We start from the raw sequence: 24150 nt of genomic DNA on the forward strand, positions 1-24150 counted from the left end.
GGGGGGTCCCCGGGGGCGGCGGGCGCGGGGCCGCGGTGGCGCGGCTGCAGGAGCGCGAGGCGGCGGCGGCGGAACAGTGGGGCCCCCCGCGCGGCGTCCGCGATCCCAGGCCGCCCGGCCATGGGCGCTCCTACGCTGCCGAGCCGCTCCCCGCCGGCGGGGGCGCGACCCCGGAAGGCGGGGGCGGCGAGGCGAGGCGAGCCAGGCGAGTCGGGCAAGGGGAGGGGGCCGGGGAGGGGGCTCCGGGGGCCCCGGGAAGGGTGCGGTCTGCGCGGGTGCGTGGCGGGGGTCAGGGCCGCGCCGGGAGTCCCGCTTGGAGACCGGGGGGCGTGGGGGCAGGGACTGGATTCCCGGCGGAACCGGCTACATCCGAGTCAGCCCCCGAGTGTGGCGGCCAGCGCTTTCTCGCCCCAGCCCGCCAAGGGTGGGGTTTGGCCCGCGAGGGGCGCTGGAAGTGGCCAGGCCAGAGGAATTCCTTCCATTTCCCCGCTGGCTTCCAGGAGTTAGGGAGCTCGGCTGCCAGGACGCCGAGCCGGGAGGGACCAGAGTTGCCCGGTGCAACCCCTTCGTGGGACTGAGCTGAGAAGCCGAGCCTGGAGATGGTCTCGTGGAGTCAGGAGCGGACCTGGGATTAGAAGTGCTGCAGAGGTGGCATCTCCAGTGGTTTCCAGTGGAGTAATAATTTGGGTTGGGGGCTAGTATTAGGGGTGTGCTGGGAAAAGGAAGGCTGGGCAGAGGTAGGTGGATTGAGAATAGTTATGCCCAAAGTGTGCTGATGTAGTAGGAGGCTTCAGTGGTGACTTCAGGCTTGGCCCTAGACCCACACCAAGTGAATTGGTTGAAGACTTGAAAGGGAAGCCAGCCGACTCTTTGTAGTGACCTAGAGGTGAGAGGAATGACAATGACAAATGTATAGTACGGTAAAGCCAAGATTCCAAGCGATGGCAGCCAGGCAGAAGGATGGACCAAGTCTAGCAGGATGAATGAGACTGATTATGAATGTTGAGGCCTGTGCTGTAGTTAAGAAAATTAGCTGAGAGGTTCAACCCAGCAACTCAGGCCCTGGAGCTTCCCACTGGCTCTCTGGTGTTGGCTGTCAAATTGCTCTGTGCCCACTAAGCAGGTCCAAGGAGGGAAGGGGGTTGCCTGACCCTGGGCTCCCTGGTTGGGCTCCCTGGGTTCTAATCCTAGCTTTGTCACTTCCTAGCTGTGTGACCTTGGACAGGTTGCTTAACATTTCTGTGCCTTAGTTTCCTCCTTGTTAAAACGTTCATAATAAGAATAATGCTTTTCTCACAGTGTTGTGAGGCTAAAATGAGAACCTGAGTGTAAAGTGCTTAGTGATATATTTAGCACATGGTGTTCAACAAATATTAGCTGCTGTTGTTATTGTTGGTAATAGTAATATGCCCATTTCTGGGTGGGGACATTGGCCAAGGCAGAGTTTATGCCATCAGGAAGCCACCAGGGCTGCAGAGGGTCTGTCATTCATGTCCTGTTGCAAGGAGTTCAGATAAGGAAAGACTCAGTTGATAGGAGGGAGGAGAAGGAGGTTTCAGGTGGGTTCATGCGGGGCTGGGGGCTCCTGTGTCAGTCGTGACTCAGCATAGGAGGGAACCCTTGGAGTTTGGGTCTGCCCCCAAGTGGAGGGGACAGCTCCTTAGCCGCAGTGTTCTCCCTGCCTCCTTCCAGGTGACTGGCTGACCCTCCTCCTAAACCCTTCCTGATGCAGGCACGTCTGAGTCCCCCTCTCCCGCATTCCACAGATACTTAACTGAGCACCTATTAGTACTGAGCTCTGGTTTGGAGTCTGAACTCTGCAGTCATTGAGACAGACACGTAAACAAACGCACAGCATTAGTCCTATGGCGATGGTAAAAATAGGTTCATGTGGCGGGGTGGGAGTGGAGGTGAAATGGGAATGGAAACCTGATTGATGAGAAGGCGCTAGCCACACAGGTATCGCAGGCAGTGACTGTCCTGGCAGAAGGAACAGACAATGCAGAGGCTCTGCATGGGGCAAGAGAGCACGGGGCTGGAGCACAGCAGGGAAGGGGAGCTGGAGAGCAGGGGCTGGGGGCTGAAGTCTGGCCTGAGGCGCCCACTTCCTTTGGGGGGGAATCACTTTCTCCTCCTCCAAGCCCACTCAGCCCCTGGTTTGTCCTCGGCACAGGGCTGACTGGAACCAATGTTGATTCGTTCCTGCATCGTAACCTCCTGGGGCCCCGGGACCTTGATCTGCTGCTTCTTGGATCTCCCGCTGTTTGAGGCTCACTGGCTCACAGTAGGCCCTCAGTAAATGCTTGTGGAATGACTGTTGAGGATGGGATTTGGATGGAGGGCAGGAGATGGGATCAGATGCCTGCTCTAAGATGCTGTGAATCACTTTCTGGGCACCAACTGGATCCCCGACTCTGATCCCTGTTCTCAGATACAGGGTCTTCCCGGGCACTCAGGTTGGGCCTGACTGTGGTAAGAGGTGTTTGGCCCTCCCTACCCTTTGTCCTCAGCTGTGGGCTGGAAGGGAGAAAAGGGTAGGTTGGTGGGGTCGGGGATGGGGGGAGGCTAGGGCATGACCGCAGACCGTTTCTGGGGTACGGGAAGATGACAGGGTCATTCTGGGAAGCAGGTGTAGGCTGTGGGCTGGCCCAGGTTTGCAGCCTGGTTTTGCCTTCTGTGTGGGGTTGGACTCCCTCTAGATGATCCAGACCGCCTTCCCCTTCTTCATGCCCTGCTCCCCATTATACCCACAGGGATATCGGGGTGCTAATAGCTCTGTAAGAGGAGAATCTGGGTACCATGGGCTAGAGGAACTCCCCTAAGCCTGTGGACCGTGGGACAGAGGTTAGGAGGGTGAAGGAGTCCATCACCTACCCTCTGGGACCCCTCCTCCTCACTTCCTCTACCTGGCACCGTGGAAGCATCTACTTCTCTTTTCCTAGATCTCATCGGCCTGAAGGGCATCCTGATAACCAGGGAAGATCACGCCTTGTCTGGTCCTGCCCTCACCTTGGGGCCCAGGCAAGAGAGGAGAGGGCTGAGTAAGGGTAGGAGAAGGGAAGGAGAGGAGTGGGGTCTGCGTTGCCCTGGCTGAAGGCTTTGGCACCAGCAGGGTTGGGGGAGAGCTTGAAGAGGCTGAAGGGGTGGCACGCACAGGTGGCCCTAGAAGTAGAGGCCAGGTGCCCAGAAGTGGCTTGGAATAGGAACCAGGTCTGGGGTTAGCTTTTATGTGTCATCATTCAATTTCTCCTAATAATGATAGCACCTGTGTGTATCCAGCACTGTTTTAAGTCCTTTACACATATGAGCTCATTTTAAGCCCGCTGGTAACCGTATGGTTGTTAATTTTAGAGATGTCAATTACAGATTCTCTTCTTTTTTTTTTAGACTATTTATTTATTATTTATTTTTGGCTGCATTGGGTCTTCGTTGCTGCATGCAGGCTTTCTCTAGTCGCAGCGAGCGGGGGCTACTCTTTGTTGCGGTGCACGGGCTGCTCATTGTGGTAGCTTCTCTTGTAGCAGAGCACGGGCTCTACACGCAGACTTCAGTAGTTGCAGCATGTGGGCTCAGTAGTTGTGGCTCGCAGGTTCTGGAGCGCAGGCTCAGTAGTTGTGGCGCACGGGCTTAGTTGCTTCAAGGTATGTGGGATCTTCCCGGGCCAGGGCTTGAACCCGTGTCCCCTGCATTAGCAGGCGGATTCTTAACCACTGCGCCACCAGGGAGGTCCCACAGATTCTCATTTTCACAGATGAGTAACAGAGAAGCTATGTAACTTGCCTAAGGTTACAAGTGATGGAGCCAGGATCTGAACCCAGGCCACAGGGCTGCAGCATCCATGCTCTTAACCCCTCCACCCCAAGCTGGACCTTCCAGCTTTGTGACTGGAATCCCTTCAGAGAGGATTTCCTGAGAGTCCCCATGGCTCAGATTAGAAGGCTGGGCTGCCTAGAGATGGGGGCATGGAGCCCTTGCTCTGCAGCCTCTGAAGCTTTGGGGGCCAAGTTGGAGCCCCTTAAAGGAGAGAGGGGTATTCTGCTCTGTCCTCACAATAGCTCCCTTTTCTCTGCCTACAACAGGCCCTTTTGTGCACATCAGGGAGCTGAAAGCTGGATTGAGGTACCCCCCTCCCCCCAGGAGTGGGGTGTGAGGCTGAGGAGCTGTGTCTCCAGGGCCCTGAGGTGCCCCAGACACTGTCGGCAGCTCCTGGCCACACCCCACGTTCCCAAGTGCTGTTTGCTTGCGGTGTGGGCCCCCAGCCTCTGACGCCCAGCTCACGGAGGTCCTTGGGCTGCCTTGTCCCCCCTCATGGCCCGGGTCCTGCTTCTGTTCCCACTCCTGTGTTTTCTGGCTGTGCTGTCTCCAGGGAATGGTCCCGCTAGCTGGTTTCTCCTCTCTCGCGTGGACTCACCCTCTGCAGGCCTCCACTGTGGACAGAGGCCAGCCCCAGCCCCTCCCTGGTGTCGGCACCTTCTGCCAGGCCCCGAAGGCCCGAGGGATGGTCGAGTGTTGTTCGAGGACTGTTGGTCCATCCAGAGGGGTGAGTGCCCTGCTGTTGCCCCTTGTACGCCCCTGGGGCCCCTGAGGTGGGTGTGGAGCTGCCTGAAGCGGATGTGGTTTGGGGGATGGAGGGGGAAGCCCTGCAGAGGTGGTGGGCGAGGTGCTGCTCAGCATGGGAGATCTGATTTCTTCAGTGGTGGGGGTAACGCGGGGGCAGGGAAGGGGGGAAGCCTGACTTTCTTAGCAGGACAGACTGGGGGGCTCTGGGCCTGGGTGTCATGGGGTTGTTGGGGATGACAGCTGCTCCCAGGGCAGCATGTGCCTCGTTCTGGGAAGCTGATGGGGTGGGGTTGTATAGCTCAAGGCCAGGCTGGGAGTATAGCGGGGCATACCTGGGGGATGGGAAGTTGCCTTGTTCCTAGGGTGTAGACACTGTACCAGGGGAGTGCGTGAAGGGAAACTTGGACCACCCCTTGCCTCCCTGAAAGGGTGATGACTTCCCCCTTCTGCGGTGGGCCTGTAGGTCCTGTGGGGTCTGGTATGGGGCGGGTGGCTCTATGAATGGGGAGGATCTCGCTGACCAAGGGCAGGGACAGACCCTTCACTATTCATCCAACATCCCTGAGAGGGAAAGTCTCAGACTTGTGGCCATGACCAGAGAAATCCGTGGCCGTCTAGCTCCCCTCCTCTTCTTATGGATGAAGAAACTGAGTTAGAGAGGGGACAAGGCACTTTTCAAGGTCCTACACTGAGGACGTGTAGACCCGAGCTCAGAATCCAGTCTTCTGGATTCTGGGCAAGCCCAGTGGCCCGGTCAGCTGGTGGAGGACATACCTTCCTTGCCTGAAGATGCCTCCGGAGAAGACACAAGCTGATCTGTGGGTGAGGGGCGGAGTGTGGGAATGGGGTTTCCACCAGGCCTTTGCTTGGGGACTTGAGGTACTGGGGCGGGGTCAAGGGTACATAGTCCTGGTCACCGTGTTTACCTGAGAGAGCTGGAGTTCAGCTTGGCGCCCTGGACAGGGACCCTCTTATTCCCTTCTTCCTTGCCCAGAAACGAGGGTCATCTCTGAGCAACACCCCCTTCGGGCCTTGAGAGATCCCCAGATGAAGCAGGAGCTGGCTCAGTATCCCACCCTGGACCCCCAAACTCTGTTGCCTCTTGTGGAGTTGGTGTTCGAGGTGCAGAGAGTCCCAGAGAGGTGGCTGGGATGGGGAGGATGGGCTGCCCAGCCCTCCAAGCCTGGAGGGAAGGAGGGAAAGCCCTGGGAAGCAGGGCCTCCTGTTCCGGGGGCTGCGCTGGGTATGCACCTGGCCTCTTGCTGGCAGCAGGCACTGTGCCACCAACCTCGGGCTGGGGCAGGGAGAGGAATTACTGTAAGTGGAAGAGGCAGGTGTCCCTGGTCAGCTGGACATCTGGACTCGGGAAGCACGTGAGTGAAGATGACAGCAGCGGCCGGGTGTCTTTCCCTCCGCTCAGCCCCCACCTCTGCCCTCAGTTCAGACGCGGCCTGCTGAGTGCCTAGCCTTCCCTTTGGGTACCCAGTGGCTCCTGGGGCCAGAATTCCTTGCGGTCAGTCCGTTTTCTGGGTGAGGGTGGTGATTGGGTGGAATTCCCATGCCAGAGGTGCTGGCAAGGCCACCATGAGTGCTGCCAGCGGGGGCTCCACGAGTGCTACAGCTGCTGGTCCTGTGACGTGGGCACCTGTCTGCCAGGCCCGGGCACGGGCCCAGGGTCACGCTCATGCCAGGGCTCCCGTCAGCTGACTATTTTAGGCTCTTGCTGACCTGGGCCAAAGTCAGGCCTCAGCCAGAGGGCCCTGAGGCAGCTCCCCCTGCCCCCAGAGGCCAGCTCCGGTTTCAGCTATATAAACAGAGGAGGACATGCTGGCTTGGAGGCCGCTCCGTGTCCTGAGTCCGCTCAGCTGGTGCACAGCCTCGGTCGGCAGGACGGGCTGACTGGGCGGTCACGTCTCTTCCCGCAGGGCTTCCTGAGGCCACCGGGAAGAGTCCCCAACCAATCCCGGGATTCTCCCTTGGTGCAGTTGTCCAGGCCCTCAGAGAATCAAAGCAGATCGCGTGGAGGAAGCTGGTGAGTCTTAGGAATGGGGAAACCGAGGCACAGGGGCTGGGCTGTGTGCATCTTTTTCCATTGTGACCGTCCTCACTGTGGTTTCTTTGGCCTCCAGAGGGGGAGGGGCGGAGGAGGAAGCAGGGGTGGCCGACCCTCCCGAGGAATGAGGGTAAAGGCTTTTTGGCACTTGGATGACAGGAGTTGGACTTGGATCCCTTTGTGGTTGAGAACCAGGCGACGAGGAAATAGGTGATGCCGCCTGTCTCCTTCCTCAGAGATTTGCAACAGGGTCTTCCATCCTCCTGTCCTGTTGACCCGGCCTGGACAACACTGGTGTGCTCAGGCTGGGGACGGATGCTGGAGTGAGCTGGGTGTCAGTCAGGTACCTCAGCACTTGTCCTTGAGTAGGGTCCCTGGCCCCCCAGCTGGTTGGGACTTGGGGTCTGAACTTGTGGATTGACGTCCCTGAGCCCGCCCTCGGCCCCTGCCCCGCCCTACTTGCCTGGCTTCCCGCCTGGTTTGGTGCCTGAGAAGCTGGACTGGAGCTAGGCTTGGCAAGTCCGCCAACCGGCTTGCCACAAGCACGCTCCCCGGGAGCCGGGCCAGGGGCTTGGGCCGGCATGGAATAAGCGGAGCTCCTTACGTGGGAGGCTGTGTGCTCTCCTTCTCGGTTCTTGAAAAAAAAATTTTTCCCTTTCTGAACGTGAGTCTTTAAACGAATCCAGAGCCTGTGACTAAAAATACTTCAACAATAGGAAAATGCATCAGTCTTTCCGGCTGGGCCTCGTTATCAGAGGGTTTTTATTTTGGAATTTGAAATTTTGCCCAGGGAGGCTGGGTGGAGACCTTGGGCAGGCACAGGAGAATTTGGTGGATTGTTGATGTTGTGCGAGGTGGTGGGAGAACCCCCTAGGGTCGGGGAGAGAAGAGCTGGCCAGGAGCTGAGCAGACTGAGGGGCATGGAAGGAGATTTTTTTTTTTTTTGGCTGTGTTGGGTCTCCGTTGCTGTGCACGGGCTTTTCTCTAGTTGCGGCGAGCGGGGGCCACTTTTGTTTGCAGCGTACGGGCTTCTCATTGCCGTGGCTTCTCTTGTTGCGGGCTCTAGGCACACGGGCTTCAGTAGTTGTGGCACGTGGGCTTGGTAGTTGTGGCTTACAGGCTCTCGAGCGCAGGCTCAGTAGTTGTGGCGCACGGGCTTAGTTGCTCCGCAGCATGTGGGATCTTCCCGGAGCAGGGCTCGAACCCGTGTCCCCTGCATTGGCAGGCGATTCTTAACCGCTGCGCCACCAGGGAAGCCAATGGAAGGAGATTTGAGGAGGCTACAAATGAGGTGTGGGTCGACTCTTCCCAGAGGACCTCCATGATCTTGTCTATGTTTTCCAGCTCTGTCTGGAGGTTCTTCCTGTAGTCTGATCTTGTTGCTTTATGTTGTATGTGGATTCCTTCTGGCCTGATAGCGGGCTGGGGGTTGAGACATCACTGGACTGGAAATGACCTCTGTGGAGAGAGGTCTGACCTGCTCAAGTAACCAGCTCTCTTCGGAGTATCAGTTGAGCACTTGCTGCACACAGTCCGGAATTTCCCTGGTGCTGGGTATACTCTCATTTCCTTTCACGCAGCCCTGGAGAGGGAGAGGTGGGGATGGGGGTACTATTTATCTCTGGGTCTTGAAGAAGGAGGGTGCTGGCTCCCCATCGAGCTGACGGCGCTGGTGTCTCCTTTCTGTGCCTCCGTCAGGATCCTGCTGCGGGTCCCTAGAGCCCCAGCCCCCAGACAGTGCTCCCATTTCACTGTGAGCCTCCCCCTTCCGTTAGTGACTTGAATTCTAATAGCACCGGGACTAGTGATGTTGTCAGCATTGGGCAGATGAGGAAACGGTCCCGAAGAGGGCAAGGGACTGGCCCCGGGTCACACACCAGGCTTGCTGGCTCCAGGTCAAAGATGCCTCTGAGAGTTCCTTTATCTTTTGCCTCTGCTGGGGCTGGGGTGAGAAGTGGAGGGTGGCGGCTGACCTGCCCGTGTCCTTGGGAACCTGTTTTCCCGGGAGGTAACAAAACGTGTGGTCGTGGCAGGGCCTGGACAAGGGCCAGAAGATCAGACCTGGGCCTGCCCCTACATCCCCAGTTCCCAGAGCTGTTCGTGGAAGCCCCCTGGAGCAGTAGGCAGAGCTTCCCTGCCCACGGCACAAATCCCCCTGCCTGCTGCCAGGGCAGGAAGAGGAAGTGGCTGGGTCAGGCCTGGAGATAGGTCCCGGGGCTAAGGTGGGGAAGCTGGGGTGGGGGGTGGGGGGGAGGAGGCAAAGCTCACTCCCTCTGCCTACCCTGTGGGAAGGGTGTGGAGGCCCATGGGTGAGGATGGTCTTGGCAAAAGTAGGGCAAGTTCCTGCCCTTTGCTCAGCAGGGGCAGGGGCCAGCCTGAGGTGGGCGGGGCAGCGTGGGAAAGGGGCTGTGCAGTTCCACTTCCTCCGTCTCCTATTTACCCACCGTCTTGGCTGGGGGACGATGGTGTACTTTGGCTGCCCATTTGCGGCCTGCCCTGGGCTACTTACTGTTGAGGATGCATGAAGGGGCCTCCTGCCAAGGTGGGAGAGACAGGGCCTTGCCCTCCCGTTCACACACTGGTTGTCGGGGGAGGGATGGCCTGAGCACGAGAGTCCCCGAGCCCCACAAGATTTGACTAGCAGGGGCCAGGCCCGAGCTGAGTGATTCAGAAAACATGCTGCGAGAGGACCCCTTTCTGATGTCAGATGCTGCAGCCTCTCCTAACCGTAGCTGTGCTCTTGAGTATGTGTCGATAGAACGAATAACGTAATGAGAAACAGCCACTGTTTCTCTGTGATTTCAGTAAACTCCAGCAGCATCTGCCTCCATTTGAATAAATATGTCTCTTCCATTTAGGTGTGGCTATTTTTGTAAATAAACTTTTCTTTCTGAAAGTATAACATACATACAGAAAAGCATGCAAATCACAGACGTGAAATCTTCAGAGCATAGAGTGTGATTACTTTTCCATACTGAGCACACCCAGGTGACCACCGTTCAGACTAGGAACTGGGACGCTTCCAGCGCCCCCAGAGACGCCCTCGTAGGCACTGCTGTTTCCAGCTTATAGGCCGTGTGCGTACCAGCTCTGTGGTGCACTTGTGAGACTCGAGGCTTGTGGGGCCAGAAGCCAGAGCTCTGGAGTTCAGAGTTGAGGGCAGTGGGTCTAGCACAGAACTGGGAGTTCGGGGAGTCTGATTCCTGGCCGCTAAGCCTCCTCCTCATTTATAAAATGTAGGTGGTAATTCCAAACGTAGACGGTTAGGGAGAGGGTTAAGTGGAAGAATCCACGTGACGTGCCCTAAGCCGAGGGTCTGACCCTTCACTGGTGTCCCTCACTCCCCCACCCCCAAACCCTCCAGTGAGAAGGTACTTATTATTAAGAGTTAGGCTGGTCCAGGAGGGTGTTATGAGCTGAAGTCTTAGAGGATGAGTAGGGTTAGAATAGAAGGAAGAGGAACAACGTGCCCAATGGGTGGTGGAAAGGTTTAGCCCAAGGTCTTTATGTTGGGGCAGCGGGGATCCTGGGGGTGGTGAGGGTAGATTGGTGGGCTGTGCTGTGCTGTGCGAGCCTGACCTCGGGCAGCTGTCTCGTCTCCAGCACAGCATCTTTCCCTGCCCTTCCTGTGTTATCACGGCCCTGCTTTACCTTCTGGTCCTCACCTCTAGTTTCGGATACCTCTGCCATCATTACCTGTCTCTTTCCAACCCTTACCTACCCCACAATGAGCTGTTCACTCTGACCTTGCTCCTAAAGGTTGGGCTTAGTGGGGTCCCTTGGAGTCTCCGTCCAGTCTTCGACCAGCTTATGCTCCAGGTCTGCCAACGTCTGCATCAGTTATGCCTTTTCAAGAGTTCCACCTTGGCCAGATTCCACCTCAGAGCCCCAGGCCACCCTCCCTGGAGGGCATCTGGCCAGCAGGGATGAAGCCTGAGGTCCCCAAGCCCCTCTCGCCTCTCCCCTCTCTGTCTTAGGCTAGGTGCTCCCCGGGTGTGTTCCTATAGAGGGACTGCCTTTTTCTCCTTATTTACTTATTTTCAGAGTGTAGTGTGTTCCAAGCCCCCAGCATCCCCCACCTCCACAAGCATGGCCAGGTGGTCGCTGCTGCTGTCTCTTCCACCCTCTGCCTTTGGGGCAGCAAGACTGCAACCTCCAAATCTGCCATCTCCCACGGAGATGGGGCCTGGGCTGCAGGCACAAATCTGGAGGCTGGATGCTGAGACGCGGAGATTTAGGCTGGGGACCTGGACAGCTCCTCACCACACTTGAGTTCCCTGGGGCTCCTGGGTGGGCCTCCCCATGGGAAAGGTAGGGGATGGTCTGTGTTGCTCTTTACAGATGGAAAGTGGTGGGGAAAAAAGGGGGTGCTAGGGCTCAAGGCTAGGTCAGCTTTGAAAGAGCCATTAAGGCTGCCGCTAATATACTTTTTCTTGTCTCTTTTTTTCTTTTGCTGATGAGTTTTGGAGGGAAGAACACTGACCTGGGAAGAACATTGGCCTGGCTAATCATCTTTTGCTAACATATTAGAATTGTTTTTATTTTCTGAGGAAGGCCCTGCTGGGCGGGGGTGCGTGGGGCTAGGTGGGGAAACCAGCCCGTGACCCAGCTGGGTTAGTTTCGCCAGCCCGGACTTGTTCGTGCTTCTGAGCAAGGTGCAGCTCTTCTGGGAGCCCTTGGGTCCTAATCTGCAAAATGGGAAGACATGAATTATATTAGTGGTTTCAAAGCAGTTTTAAGCTGTGGAATCCTTTTTATCCAAGTAATATCTTCTGCAAAAGCCCAAGACAAAGAAAAACAAAACTTTGGCTAAACATCATCCTGCCCACACTTCATCTGCACGCAGGTGGCCGTTGAAGCGTCTTTGGAAGGTGTTTTAGCAAAGGCCAGAGCTCTCTGAAGACTGGTCCATGTTGAGACTGTGGGCTGCAGTGCGGGAGCTATGCTAGGCTCTGACCGGATCACCGAATGATGCTGGTGTTACATGAAGACTGCTCCATCCGTGGTGGACAGTAGGGTTTGGGAAGAGGAGGCAGGCTGGTGAAGGGGCAGTTTCTTAATGGGTGCGGGCAAGAAGAAGGGAGAAGGAAGGGGAGGTCGTTGGCCTCTATCAGCTGGTCTGCTGCCTTCAGGCACCAGTGAGGCGTGGGCTCTGGCTGGCAATTAGGAACGGAGGATCCAAGAGAAGTTCCAAAATAGAATTTCAGGAAAGAGTGAAAAGTAGCATGTGGGGCATCAGGAGCAGAGATGGGTGGCAGGCGGGGAGTGCAGAGACGGCAAGCTCTGTCTGGAACGGGTGACATTTGAGGTGCTGGTGGGACCTTTGAGTGGACAGAAGTGGGGGCTGGAGAGCAGGGTGTGGGAAACCTGAGACGGAGGTGAGAGTGGAAGTGAGGAGCAGGAAGTGCCTCAAGGGTAGAGGAAAGTGCTGTTGGGTGACCAGGGGAGGCCAGAGTGGGGTCCGTGGGCGCAAGCTCAGTGTGGAGAGGGGAGAGGGGGAGGGGTGTGGGGAGGGGCTCTCTTCTTCTAAATAGTAGCCTTTTCTTCCTTCCTCTCCCACCTAGCAGGCGAGGGCTCCCGGGAAGGCTGCAGGTGGGAACTCCTCGATCATGGACAGCGGAGGGTGTGAAGGGATCCCCTAGAGATGTAGTCAGGTTCCACCCCAGTGTGCCACCGCCTTGCTCTGTGGCCTTGAGCAAGTGCTATTATTTTGCTGAGCCTGTTTATTTATAAAGTGGGGAAGAGTCGGCACAGATTCGAAAAGATTTCTCAGGCTCCACCCGGTTCTGAAATTCTGTAATTTCCCAACTAGAGTGCTTTCACCCTGTCAGGGACTGGGGAGGGTAGTGGTGAGAAATCAACTTCAGCTGTGAAGCACAGCCAGTTGGCCTGTCTTGGGCTTGGCGAATCCCTGCCCTCCGGAAGGTACTTTGCATGAGAAATTGGGGGGAGGGAATAAGTGTAAGTGTAAGAGAGTGTGTGTGTGTGTGTGTGTGTGTGTGTGTGTGTGTGTGTGTGTGTGTGTGTGTCAGCCCGAGACCCCGCTGGGGAAGAAGGGTCAAGTGCAGTGGCAGCGCCTTGGGCTGAGGTGGGGGGCGCAGGTTCCCCGGGGTGAGTCTCAGTTGCCCGCCCCAGCCCTGGGCCTTCCCCGTGCCCGCTGGAAGGGCTGGGGAGGGTGCAAAAGCGGAGCCGGGCGCGTTCGTGGCTCCCGGGAGCCGCCGGAGGGTGAGGAGCTCCTCGTCCGGGGAAGCCCCGCAGCCACGGCGCTAGAGCACCCTTTTCTTGGGCTCTGGCCCTCGGGCTGCTTATTTCGGCTCCAGGGGCCCCGGGCCGGTGCTGGGTCCTGCCGGAGGAGCCTCGCGAATCCGCGAGCTGCTATTTTTAGCTGGCGCAGAGGGCGAGAGGGGACTATTTATAGATCAAACAATCCGCGCTCCCTGCGTCAATGGAACCCCGCGTGCGTCACGCGCGCAGACATTCCAGGCCCCCCCTCTCGCCCCGCCTCCTCGGGCTCCCCGTCCCCGTGCCTACCCCTGGCCGCCTCCCGCCGGAACCGCGCCGCCCCCCGCGCCCTTGTATGGCCAGAGCTCGCCCGGCCGCGTGCGTCAGTGGCGCCCCCGCCCCTCCCCGTGCGTCACGGAGCGCTTAAGAGCAGGGTCCGGCGCGGCCGGGAGTCCCAGAGGTGGAGGCTGCGAAAGTTGGGGGAGTGTGCAGGACCGCGGCAGCGCACGCGGGACCGGGCTGCGACTTGGGGCGCCGGTCCTGGGCACGGGGAGCAGGAGCCAGCCGGGTAGGTGACCCCCGGGAAGCGTGCATCTCCACAGAGCTCTGTTTTGGGTTGGGGGGCTTGCTGCATGAAGGAGATGGGTGTTCGCGCGGGCAGAAAGGGTGTTTTAGGGTCAGCATGAAGGAGGGCGGGAGTAGGATGCAGTTGTGGCGTTGGGGGTTAGCGGTTGGAACGGGATGAGGACTCAGATCGGACTGGAGTTTACTGAGCGGTGTGTGTGTGTGTGTGTGTGTGTGTGTGTGTGTGTGTGTGTGTGTGTGTGTGTGTGTGTGTGTGTGTGTGTGTGTGTGTGTGTGTGTGTGGCGGGGGGGGGCCGTGTCTGTGCAAGGTGGAAGCCACAGAGGGTTAGGTTGGTGCCGGCAGTGGGGACCTGTTCAGTAGGAGACTGGCTAGAGTTCAGTCTCCCAGGGTCCTTTAGTGGGCACCGGGCGCCTGGGACTTAGTTGCTGGTTGGGGTCTCAGTACAGTGTGCGTGGGGGAGAAGGTGCACAGAGCTTGGGCTGCTGGGATGTATCTGACTCCTACCAGGATTGAATTTCCAAAAGGGTCTCCTTCTTCCCAGCTTGTCAGCTCGCACCCCAGCCGTTAGTTGTTTTCTTAACACTTTAGAGGCTGTGGCTTAGTTTGTGGTGACCCGCAGCTGCAAGTTTCTCCCTGGATTATCTAGGAGAGGTCTAGATTGTTGAGGTCAGCATTGGCTGAACTGTGCAGGGGGTGCTGCTGTGTGTTGGAATAGAGGCGTCTTCTCACCGGCAGGAGCAGGGTCTCTGGAAGCGTAGGGAAGATTGTTTTTACTGTAGCTTGGATCTGCGTCTGTCTGTGTGTGTGAGAGAGGGAGAGGGAGGGAGAGAGGGAGGGAGCGTGGTTGAAAGCGTCATCCTTTGGGATCCTTGGTAGGCAGTTGCTAATGTTGCGTTCTGTGGTGTGGTACCACCTAGAGGATACCAGCCCTGCCCCACTCCCGCCTTGGTCTATGTTGGATCACACAGGTAGGGTGCAGCCTGAGGCTTGTTCAGCACGACAGGTGCAAACCACAGTGTTGCCAGGACCCGCCTGAAGCTGGATTCTCCCTGCTCCCTCCTTCAACCCCGCCTCTTCCTTCTCCCTGTGCTTCCGCCAAAGGCTACATGTAGGTCCATATCTTGTGTCATTAAGTACCTGCATGAAGGCAGGAGTGGGGGTAGTTTGGTGGGGATTGATCCGGATGTGGGACGTCCACGTGGAGAAACGGGATTTGAATAAGGCTGGAACGCCCAGCCCAACCCTGTGTAGCTGCTGCGTCTTTTCCTCCATCCAAACCCATCCCTGCCCAGGCTGTCGTAGCGTAGGCAGACGTGGCCACCCTTACCTCTTGCAGGTGCTCAGTGCCTCTGGACGGGTGCCACTGGGTGGGTGGGGCCAGAGTTTCTGGGGGCTCTGTTGTCTGGGTTGGTTGTGGGAGTGTCAGGTCAGGGGTGGAGCTGCCCTGTCCGGGGCCCAAGGAGGTGGGAGAAAGGCTAGAACCAGAGGACTCCCTGGGCTCTTGGCCAGGAGGTGATGCCAACCTTGGCCCCTCCTGCTGTCCCCCTTGACTATGGCGCTCTGCTTCAGCTTGCTTTCTTACCCAGCCTCCCTCCCTGACTGATGAGGCCAGGGTCACGGAGACCGCCAAGCCAGGAGGCGGGATGGGGAACTGTCCCGGAGCCTCCCCTGCGTTAGTTTTTGACTTGTCTGCGAACTTAGGGATCCCCCCGAATGATGCTCCGTCTGCTCCTTCAGGCTCCTCAGGTTTGGGGCAGGGTGTAAGCACCTTTGCCTGAGCTCCTGGTTTCTTCAGGGCACAGAACTCTTTAGCGGAGGGACCCGGGCTTCCGGCACTCACCAGCAGGCTCCTCCTCTTCCCTGCACAGCCATCTCCAGCCTCCTGGACTCTTGAGTGTTCTCATAAAAATAACAGGGGGAGACGCTTTGGGGGTAGCAGAGGAATTCCTCTTCAGGACTTCTCCTGGAAGTCCAGGGGCTGCTGTCTCCCTCACGCTCCCCCTTCCAGCACGTGGCCTTTAAAGGTCTGGAGCCAGGTTACCTGATCCCCTGGGGAGCTGGGGACTGGGTAAGGAGGCCGGGCTCCCTTTCTCTTTGCTTCTGGGAGCGTCCCAGGCAGCGTAGAGTGGGTGCCTGTCCCCAGATGGCAGGACTGGGGTGCGCGTGGGATCTGCAGCCTTTGCTCAGTACGTAGGGTGGGGACGGGTGGGGGTGGGGGTGGAGGTGGAGGGGCACAGGCTCACTGCTGCTTAGGCTGCTTTCGTAGGCAGCTGGGCCTTTACTCCCAGCTCCTTTTCCATCTGCAGGATGTCCTTCAGCCCAGGCACTGGCACTGTGTGGGGAGGAGGAGAGGGGGTTTGGGAGAGGCTGGGCCATGCCTGGGAATATTCCCAGAAGTGCCAGGTTGGAGGAACGACATATCTGCTCCCGGGACTGGGCTCAGGCCTTGCCTGGCTGCCTCTCCCACCCACCCTTCTCCCAGCCCCCACCCATGCCTTACCCAGTAAGGGAGGGGCAGGGGGCTGGAGGAACACAGCTTTCCCCTGTTCCAGCAGAGAAATGCTGGCTAGATGCCTTCCCTAGGGTTCCCAGGCTGCCTGGGGTGTGGCTGGCCTTCCGACTTGAGCCCACTCTTGCTGGGCCATTGCCCAGGGGCTTTGTGACATGGAGGTCGAGACGGTGCTCTGGCTGGGGGCCAGGATTCCTGGGTTCTGTGGTGGGCTGTGGCCCTAACGCCTCGTGTCCCCTGTCTGGCTGGGACTCCTGCCACCTGGCAACTCAGGGGCCTATACTTAGAGGTCAGGCCTCAGGCTTCTCTCACTGACTCCCCACCTCCCTACCCTTTGGTCTCTTCCTTCTCCAGAGATGCCCTGTATCCAAGCCCAGTATGGGACACCAGCATCAAGCCCGGGACCCCGTGACCCCCTGACCCCTGAGCTCAGCAAGCCCACCATGGACCTGGCCAGCCCTGAGGCGGCCCCCGCTGTCCCCACGGCCTTGCCCAGCTTCAGCACCTTCATGGACGGCTACACGGGGGAGTTTGACACCTTCCTGTACCAGCTGCCGGGAACAGCCCAGCCGTGCTCCTCGGCCTCCTCCTCGGCCTCCTCCACGTCTTCATCGTCAGCCACCTCCCCTGCCTCCGCTTCATTCAAGTTCGAGGACTTCCAGGTGTTCGGCTGCTACCCCGGCACCCTGAGTGGCCCTCTCGACGAGACCCTGTCCTCCAGCGGCTCCGACTACTATGGCAGCCCCTGCTCAGCCCCGTCACCGTCCACGCCCAGCTTCCAGCCACCACAGCTCTCTCCCTGGGACGGCTCCTTCGGCCCCTTCTCGCCCAGCCAGACTTACGAAGGCATGCGGGCATGGACAGAGCAGCTGCCCAAGGCTTCTGGGCACCCCCAGCCGCTGACCTTCTTTTCCTTCAGCCCTCCCCCCGGCCCCAGTCCCAGCCTGGCCCAGAGCCCCCTGAGGCTGTTCCCCTCGCAGGCTGCCCACCAGCTGGGGGAGGGAGAGAGCTATTCCATGCCGACAGCGTTCCCAGGCCTGGTGCCCGCGTCTTCACACCTCGATGGCTTGGGGATGGTGGATGCGCCCGTGACCCCAGCCAAAGCCCGGAGTGGGGCTCCGAGTGCAAGCGAGGGCCGCTGTGCCGTGTGTGGGGACAACGCCTCTTGCCAGCATTACGGTGTCCGCACCTGCGAGGGCTGCAAGGGCTTCTTCAAGGTACTGGGCTGCCCGGGGGGTAGCTTTTTATGACAGGTGGGACAGGCTGCTCTCTCACCCCAGCAGGGTCTGTGGTGACTTCCCTTGGGTTCTCCTCCCAGCAAGTTCTGCTCTTTAAGCAGAGGGCAGGCCTGCCAGGTGGGCTACTGTCCTGGGAGCAGGGAGCTGGGACCTTTTCATGCTGGGACTGGGGCTGTAGAGTTATGGAGGGAGGGGTGAGAGCTGGGCAGAGGGTGCGGGCTGCAGGGGTACCCACGAGGGGAAGTTCAGTGGCCAGCCTCTAGCTTTCCTCTGCCTGGCCTCCCCCCACTCAAGGTCCTGGTGGGAAGGGGGGCCCCAGGCACTCGTGTTCCTGGCGCGAGATGAAAGGATCTGAGAAGAGGGCTTGGTGCTTGAGGGCTGGGGGTGGACTTGGGAACAGGCTGTGTGTTTGTCCCAGTGCTGGGTGCCTGCTTCGCTTCCCGTCCCCACCCCCAGCCCCTCCTCAGCCCTCTCGTGTCTGCCCCAGGGAAGGGGCAGGCGGACGCAGGCACGTTAAGAAGTACCAGCTGCTGGGGAGCCCCGAGCCCCTAATCTTGTGTCCTGAGGGTGAGGCCGAACCCTCCCCCAGTGTCCCCAAGACTTTTCTCTTCCTTCCCCCACCCATCCATCTCTCCCTCCCCTGCCACCCAAATGTTAGAAAAATAGCTGTGAACAGAGAGCGCTTTTGTCTGCGATGGCAGTAGGATCTGGTCGCTTCCCTCCCCTGGGCTCCCCCCATCCCCACGCTCTGACAGCGTGTTCCGTGTTGCCCCCCCCCCCCCCCCCCCCCCCGCCAGCGCACAGTGCAGAAAAATGCCAAGTACATCTGCCTGGCTAACAAGGACTGCCCTGTGGACAAGAGACGGCGAAACCGCTGCCAGTTCTGTCGCTTCCAGAAGTGCCTGGCTGTGGGCATGGTGAAGGAAGGTGGGTGGCTGGCACAGGCCCAGTGGGACAGCGGCGGGCCTGAGTGGGGTGGGGCCGGCAGAGTCCCCCAGACATTTGTTCTGGTGGGCCGCAGGGCAGGGCATGCCTGGGCCCTACTTCCTCCCCGACCTCTGGTCCACCTGCCTGCCTTGTGGTGGGGGAGGTCCCTGCAGAGTCCCCTGGGTCTCGGGGGCTCTAGGTCCTTGCACTTGGGGTTGCTGCCCGGCACTGCTGGGCACAGCTTGGGCTGAGAGGCCCTTCCCTGGCTCCCTTCCTCCCTTGCTCACCCTTGCCCATTTCTCTGCAGTTGTCCGGACAGACAGCCTGAAGGGGCGGCGGGGGCGGCTCCCTTCAAAGCCCAAGCAACCCCCGGATGCCTCCCCTGCGAATCTCCTCACCTCCCTGGTCCGGGCACACCTGGACTCGGGGCCCAGCACTTCCAAACTGGACTACTCCAAGGTGAGGCCCCGCCTACCCCACGTTCAGCGCTTTCCTGCACATTAGAAAAGCCCCAGTTCCACAAATTGAAAAGAGAGGAGGCCCCTCCAGGCTGACCAGATGGGAAAATGTACCCCTTTGGGCAGGGGTCAATTAGAAAAATGTGCTCCTTCCAGCAGCTGTGGCCCTGGGTTAATATGTGAGAGTTGGCAGGCAAGTGTGGGCGGAATCTCAGCTCCACTCTCACCCCCGGGATCTGACATCCGAGGGAGGGCGCGTCATGGCTGTACGTGGCGGCCTTGGTGCGGGGCTTTCCCTGGGGTCTGACCCGGCCAGGCCGCTTCCTAGTTCCAGGAGCTGGTGCTGCCCCACTTTGGGAAGGAGGATGCCGGGGACGTGCAGCAGTTCTACGACCTGCTTTCGGGTTCCCTGGAGGTTATCCGCAAGTGGGCTGAGAAGATCCCCGGCTTTGCCGAGCTGTCCCCCGGGGACCAGGACCTGCTGCTGGAGTCGGCCTTCCTGGAGCTCTTCATCCTCCGCCTGGCCTACCGGTGAGCTTCCGGCTGTCTGCTCACCCCTCACCCTGCCGCCCTGCCCTCCAGCCCCTCTGACTCGTGTCTGCATCCCTGCCCACCAGGTCTAAGCCGGCTGAGGGGAAGCTCATCTTCTGCTCGGGCCTGGTGCTGCACCGGCTGCAGTGTGCCCGCGGCTTCGGGGACTGGATCGACAGCATCCTGGCCTTCTCTCGCTCCCTGCACAGCTTGGTCATCGACGTCCCTGCTTTTGCCTGCCTCTCTGCGCTCGTCCTTATCACAGGTGGGTGGCTAGTTCCACAGACCTGGGGAGATGGGGAGGGCCTGAGGGCCTGGCCCTGGATGGGCGGGCACCTGGCGCTTCCTGGGCCCCCACCTTGTGGAGCGAGGGTGATTAGATGCAGAGAGGGGTAAGCATGGCTCAGGGCAACACAGCTGGCAGGTGGCAGAGCCAGGCTTCAGGCCCAGCTGTGGCTGACTGCAAACCAAGCCAGCCTGTGAGTTATCCCAGAGGACCACAGATCCTGATCGTGTAGGTGTCATGTGTGGCCTAAAGTTTGGGTTTGTTTTTAAAATCTTAATCGTGTTGCACACAGGAAGTTTTTACAAACGGAGCATGTGCACATAAACAGCACCTAGATCAAGAAACAGACATGAGCTTCCCTGGTGGCGCAGTGGTTGAGAGTCCGCCTGCCGATGCAGGGGACACGGGTTCGTGCCCCGGGCCGGGAGGATCCCACATGCCACGGAGCGGCGTGCCCGTGAGCCATGGCCGCTGAGCCTGCGCGTCCGGAGCCTGTGCTCCGCAACGGGAGAGGCAACAGCAGTGAAAGGCCCACCTACCGCAAAAAAAAAAAAAAAAAAGAAACAGACATGACCGGGACACCAGAACCCCTCCTGTGCCCCCTTCCTGTCATCAGTTCCCCAAAAGGTGGCTGCCACCCCGACTGCTAATAGCACAGATTAGCTGTGCTTGTTGTGTACTTTATGTAAATATAATTACGCAGGATGGAGTTTTTGGCATTAAATGCGGAGGTTTTCGGGTCTCTTTATTTTTTAAAGCACCAGAATCTGCCCCACCTCTTTTTCACTTAATTTTTTTAACTGAAATTTCACAAAGCTACATAGGGCAAAAAACTGTAGGACAGAATCTGAGGCACTCTGGGCTGCAGAGAGAGTGTGGTGGATTTTGAGGCCTGCTTTCCCTGGAGGTGGCCTCTGAAACCCTGCTGCTCAAACCCAGGGTTTCTCACAAACAGTCTGGGGGGAAAAAAACCAGAAACCAAAAGCAACACTGGCCTCGTCAGAAAACCTGCGTAGGGTTTTATTTCCTTTTTGCGACCTTAGGCAAGTCATTTAACCTCTCTGGGCCTCACTGTGTCACTTGGAAGATGAGGATAATGAACGTTGCTGCCTTGCTAGGCTTCTGCTGGGGCTCAGAAGCGGGCTCCTGTGCTTTTGCACAGTGCAGAGGGCTGTGGGGCCTGGTCACTGGCGGCCGTTCCAGAGACCTGGGAGAGGCCGGGGAGAGGGGCGTCTGCTCCTCAGCTGTGCAGCTAATCCTGCATCTTCCCCGCAGACCGGCACGGGCTGCAGGAGCCTTGCAGGGTAGAGGAGCTGCAGAACCGCATCGCCAGCTGCCTGAAGGAGCACGTCTCGGCCGAGGCAGGCGAGCCTCAGCCCGCCAGCTGCCTGTCCCGCCTGCTGGGCAAGCTGCCCGAGCTGCGGACCCTGTGCACCCAGGGCCTGCAGCGCATCTTCTACCTCAAGCTGGAGGACTTGGTGCCCCCTCCGCCCATCGTCGAGAAGATCTTTATGGACACGCTGCCCTTCTGACCCCAGCCCAGGAACACGCGTGCACTCCGTGTGCACGCTCACACGCCACCCCACGTGCCTTTAGCCCACGGCCCACGGACCCCTGGAGCACCACCCCTCAGCCTGGGCCTGAGCTGCAGACTGGCCGCCCCTCCCCGCCACCTGCTCTGGGAGGTCGGCAGGGAGTTCATGCCCTGGGGGAGGGGGATGCATTCACAGGGGTGACCCTTACTATTTGTCTTACCCCCCAGCCCAGCCCCGGTCTTTATGTTTTTGTAAGATAAAACCGTTTTTAACACACATACCGCCATGCTGTAAATAAGCCAAATGCTGCTGTAAATACAGGAAGGAAGAGGTTGAGGTGGGAGTGGGGTTTGGGAGGGAGGGACGGGCCCCCACCAGCCTCCTCCTACTTGCTCTCTTCCCGCCCTCCTTCCATGTGTACATAGACTCACTCTAGGAGGAAGACAAGTGACAGATTCTGACATTTATATTTGTGTATTTTCCTGGATTTATAGTACGTGTCTTTTCTGATTAATATATTTAATATATTGAATAAAAAATAGACGTGTAGCTGAAGCTAGGATCCTGTCTCTCTCTGACACCCCCCCCCCACCACCCATCCCCCAAATGGCATGAGAGGCAGGGGCGGCACCCATAAATCTTGGATGTTACCAAGCTGAGCTTACTGGCCTCAGTTTACTCATTTGTAAAAGGTGGAAATAATCGCAGCTGCTTCATGGGGTTGTTATGCAAAGCACCGAGACTAGTTTCCGACAGGGAGAAAGCTTCTGGGAAGCAGGCCTGGCTCGTGGATGGGGCCTGCGCCTGGAGGCTGATTCATCCAGGGATAAGAGCACCGGCTTTGGCTGTAAGTTCCTAACCTGGGGTGATGGCCTCTGATTCGGCTTCCACATCTGTAACACAAGGAGGAGGGCATTCCCCACCTCACCTGGCTGCTGGGATTGCGAGGGTGTGGGTGTGGTGCTCACCATAGGGCTGGGTACAAGGCAGCTCAGGATGGTGATAGCAGCTATCATTACTCAGTAGAAGTTTTCTTCCCATCGCCATTTTCAATATTTCTCCCCACGCGTCTAGCACCCTCTTGGCAAGGAAACTGTTCTGAGGTCCCTACCTGTGCCCAAATACCCCCACGTAGGTTCTCCATCCCCCAAGCCCATCAGATGCTTAGCTGGCTTAAAATGTAAATTCCTAGGGACTTCCCTGGTGGCGCAGTGGTTAAGAATCCGCCTGCCAATGCAGGGGACACGGGTTTGATCCCTAGTCGGGGAAGATCCCACATGCCGCGGAGCAACTAAGCCCGTGTGCCACAACTACTGAGCCCGCGTGCCACAACTACTGAGCCCATGTGCCACAACTACTGAAGCCCGCGCGCCTAGAGCCTGTGCTCCGCAACAAGAGAAGCCACCGCAATAAGAAGCCCGCACACTGCGACGAAGAGTAGCCCCCACTTGCCGCAACTAGAGAAAGCCTGCGCACAGCAACAAAGACCCAACACAGCCAAAAATAAATAAAATTGATTCTTTAAAAAAAAACAAAAACAAATTCCTAGGCTCTACCCCAAAGACTCGGATTTGACGGGGTGGGGCTCATGGAGCTCTACTTTTGCCCAGCACCCAGGTGTTTGTGAGGCTGGAGGCCTGGAGGCCACTCTTTCGAGAAACATGAATGTAGCCTGACCCTAACCCGAGGCCCAAGGTAGCCACGCGGGGTCCGGCCCCTTTCCCTGCTCTCAGTGCCCTTCCAGCCTCATGACCCAGCAGGGCCCTTCGCCCAGGACCCCTGAACCTCTACCTCCACAGCCCCGAGGAACTGGCTGGATGAAGGCAGCCCCTGCTGGATGGAAGTCGAACAAAATAGGGCTCTGCTCTGCAGTAGGACCGAATCAAGGGCCTTCCCTGCTGCTCCAGCCCCAGTCTGCAGGTTCCCCAAGGAGTCCCCAGCCACCCGCCCTTGCTCAGGTTCTGTTCTGAAGGGTCCATGTGGGGTGGGCTGGGGAGTCCTGGGCCCTGTGCATGATGACTGCCACGGCCAGCAGTGTGCGGACTGCCAAGCGTGCATCCCTGGCACCCCCGCCAGAGCTCGTGAGTGAGCCTGTGTCACAGCACCAGCACCTGGCAAGGCGGGGCTAGGGGTGGGGTGGTTGGGAGATCTGCTTCTGTTCTCAGCCCTACCCCAGCTCCACGCTGCTCTCTGAGAAGCCCCTCTTCCTCACTGAGCCCTGGTTTCCTATCTGTTCCACGCGGAGGTGAGTCTGGTGGCAGTACTCTGGTTAGGAGCAGAGCTTGCTGGGAAGTCCCCCACCAGCTGTGGCTGGACTGAGTCCCTCTCCCTCTGAATCACTCTTTGGCAAAGACAGATGTGGAGCACAGGGCAGGCCCCTGGGGAAAGCAAAAGGTGTTTGAGGAGGGGCCAGGGGTTGGGAATGGGCCAGGGCAGTGGAGAATCTCGGTCCCTATAGACATCTAGGCCCCATAGTGATGACAGCAGCTACCACATATTAGGATTTATCATCCGCCAAGTTCCTTTCATATGATATTTGTTACTTCTAGCCCTCGGTACCACACTGTAAGGAAAGCCTGCAACACAGCAGAGGGGTAAAGAGCGAGGACTCCGGAACCAGACTACCCGGCTTTAAATCTTGGCTCCAGCTCTTCCTAGCTGTGCAATTTTGGGCAAGTCACTTTACCCTTCTGTGCCTCAGTGTTTTCATCTATAAATGGGGAAATTAGTTGTACCTATTTCACAAAGTTGCTAATAGTGATTACATGAATGAATGTATACAAAGTGTTTCCAACAGTGCCTGCCTTGTAGCAGGCACCCAATAAGTAATAGCTATTGTTTTTACCAAAGAGGAGAATTCATTTCAGAGGAAAGGAAATGACTTTCCCAAGGTCACTTGACTTCTAAGTGGCTGAGCTGCATGGGTCTAACTACTTAACCACTAGGTCTCCCTGTCCTTGTAAATGAAAGAAGCCCCATGGATGGTGGCTCCTTTCCGGGACTCTGGCAATTGGGGTACGGGCTGGGGGACTGATTTCTCCAGCCCTGCCCCGCCCTGCCCCGCCCAAGGGCTGGAGCCTGCAGGCAGGCCTTTTCTTTCCAACCAGCAACTGGAAGAACTGGCCTCTGAGTCTTGCTAGGGGCCAGGAGGGCGAACAAGGGGGCATTGAGCCTGGTGGGGCCTCACAATGGCCGCTCTGTCCCTGCAGCCCGGGGGCTGGGCCGTTTCCGTCGGGGACAATAGT

At 58.3% G+C, this 24150-nt stretch overlaps 1 protein-coding gene across 23 annotated transcripts; it reads left to right on the plus strand.

Moving 5' to 3' along the window:
- The first annotated feature begins 309 nt into the window (after nucleotides 1–309).
- Nucleotides 310–21460, plus strand: NR4A1 (nuclear receptor subfamily 4 group A member 1). 23 transcript variants are annotated; one of them, XM_067696625.1, is made up of 10 exons: nucleotides 310–3047; nucleotides 4080–4119; nucleotides 4421–4540; nucleotides 6486–6592; nucleotides 16285–17147; nucleotides 17966–18095; nucleotides 18403–18554; nucleotides 18882–19084; nucleotides 19171–19349; nucleotides 20414–21460. In XM_067696625.1, the coding sequence occupies exons 5-10, from the start codon at nucleotides 16287–16289 to the stop codon at nucleotides 21163–21165; spliced, it is 2277 nt and encodes a 758-aa protein (XP_067552726.1). In that variant the 5' UTR covers nucleotides 310–3047; nucleotides 4080–4119; nucleotides 4421–4540; nucleotides 6486–6592; nucleotides 16285–16286; the 3' UTR covers nucleotides 21166–21460. The 23 variants fall into 23 exon arrangements, with proteins under 23 accessions (XP_067552726.1, XP_067552730.1, XP_067552731.1 ...); XM_067696629.1 differs by lacking the exon at nucleotides 4080–4119 and having other exon boundaries at nucleotides 310–2456; nucleotides 2943–3047; XM_067696630.1 differs by lacking the exon at nucleotides 4080–4119 and having other exon boundaries at nucleotides 310–2295; nucleotides 2943–3047.
- Nucleotides 21461–24150: the final 2690 nt, after the last annotated feature.

This window comes from Pseudorca crassidens, chromosome 11, assembly GCF_039906515.1.
Source record: "Pseudorca crassidens isolate mPseCra1 chromosome 11, mPseCra1.hap1, whole genome shotgun sequence".
NCBI lineage: Eukaryota > Metazoa > Chordata > Mammalia > Artiodactyla > Delphinidae > Pseudorca > Pseudorca crassidens.

What these genes read in the sequence shown, in the direction of transcription:
- NR4A1 (XM_067696613.1), top strand. Translation starts at nt 4,309, where the DNA reads ATGGCCCGGGTCCTGCTTCTGTTCCCACTCCTGTGTTTTCTGGCTGTG. An exon ending in CTGTTGGTCCATCCAGAGGG is followed by an intron (nt 4,541 to 16,284) that starts GTGAGTGCCCTG and finishes TTCCTTCTCCAG; the next exon opens with AGATGCCCTGTATCCAAGCC. An exon ending in CCAAACTGGACTACTCCAAG is followed by an intron (nt 18,555 to 18,881) that starts GTGAGGCCCCGC and finishes GCCGCTTCCTAG; the next exon opens with TTCCAGGAGCTGGTGCTGCC.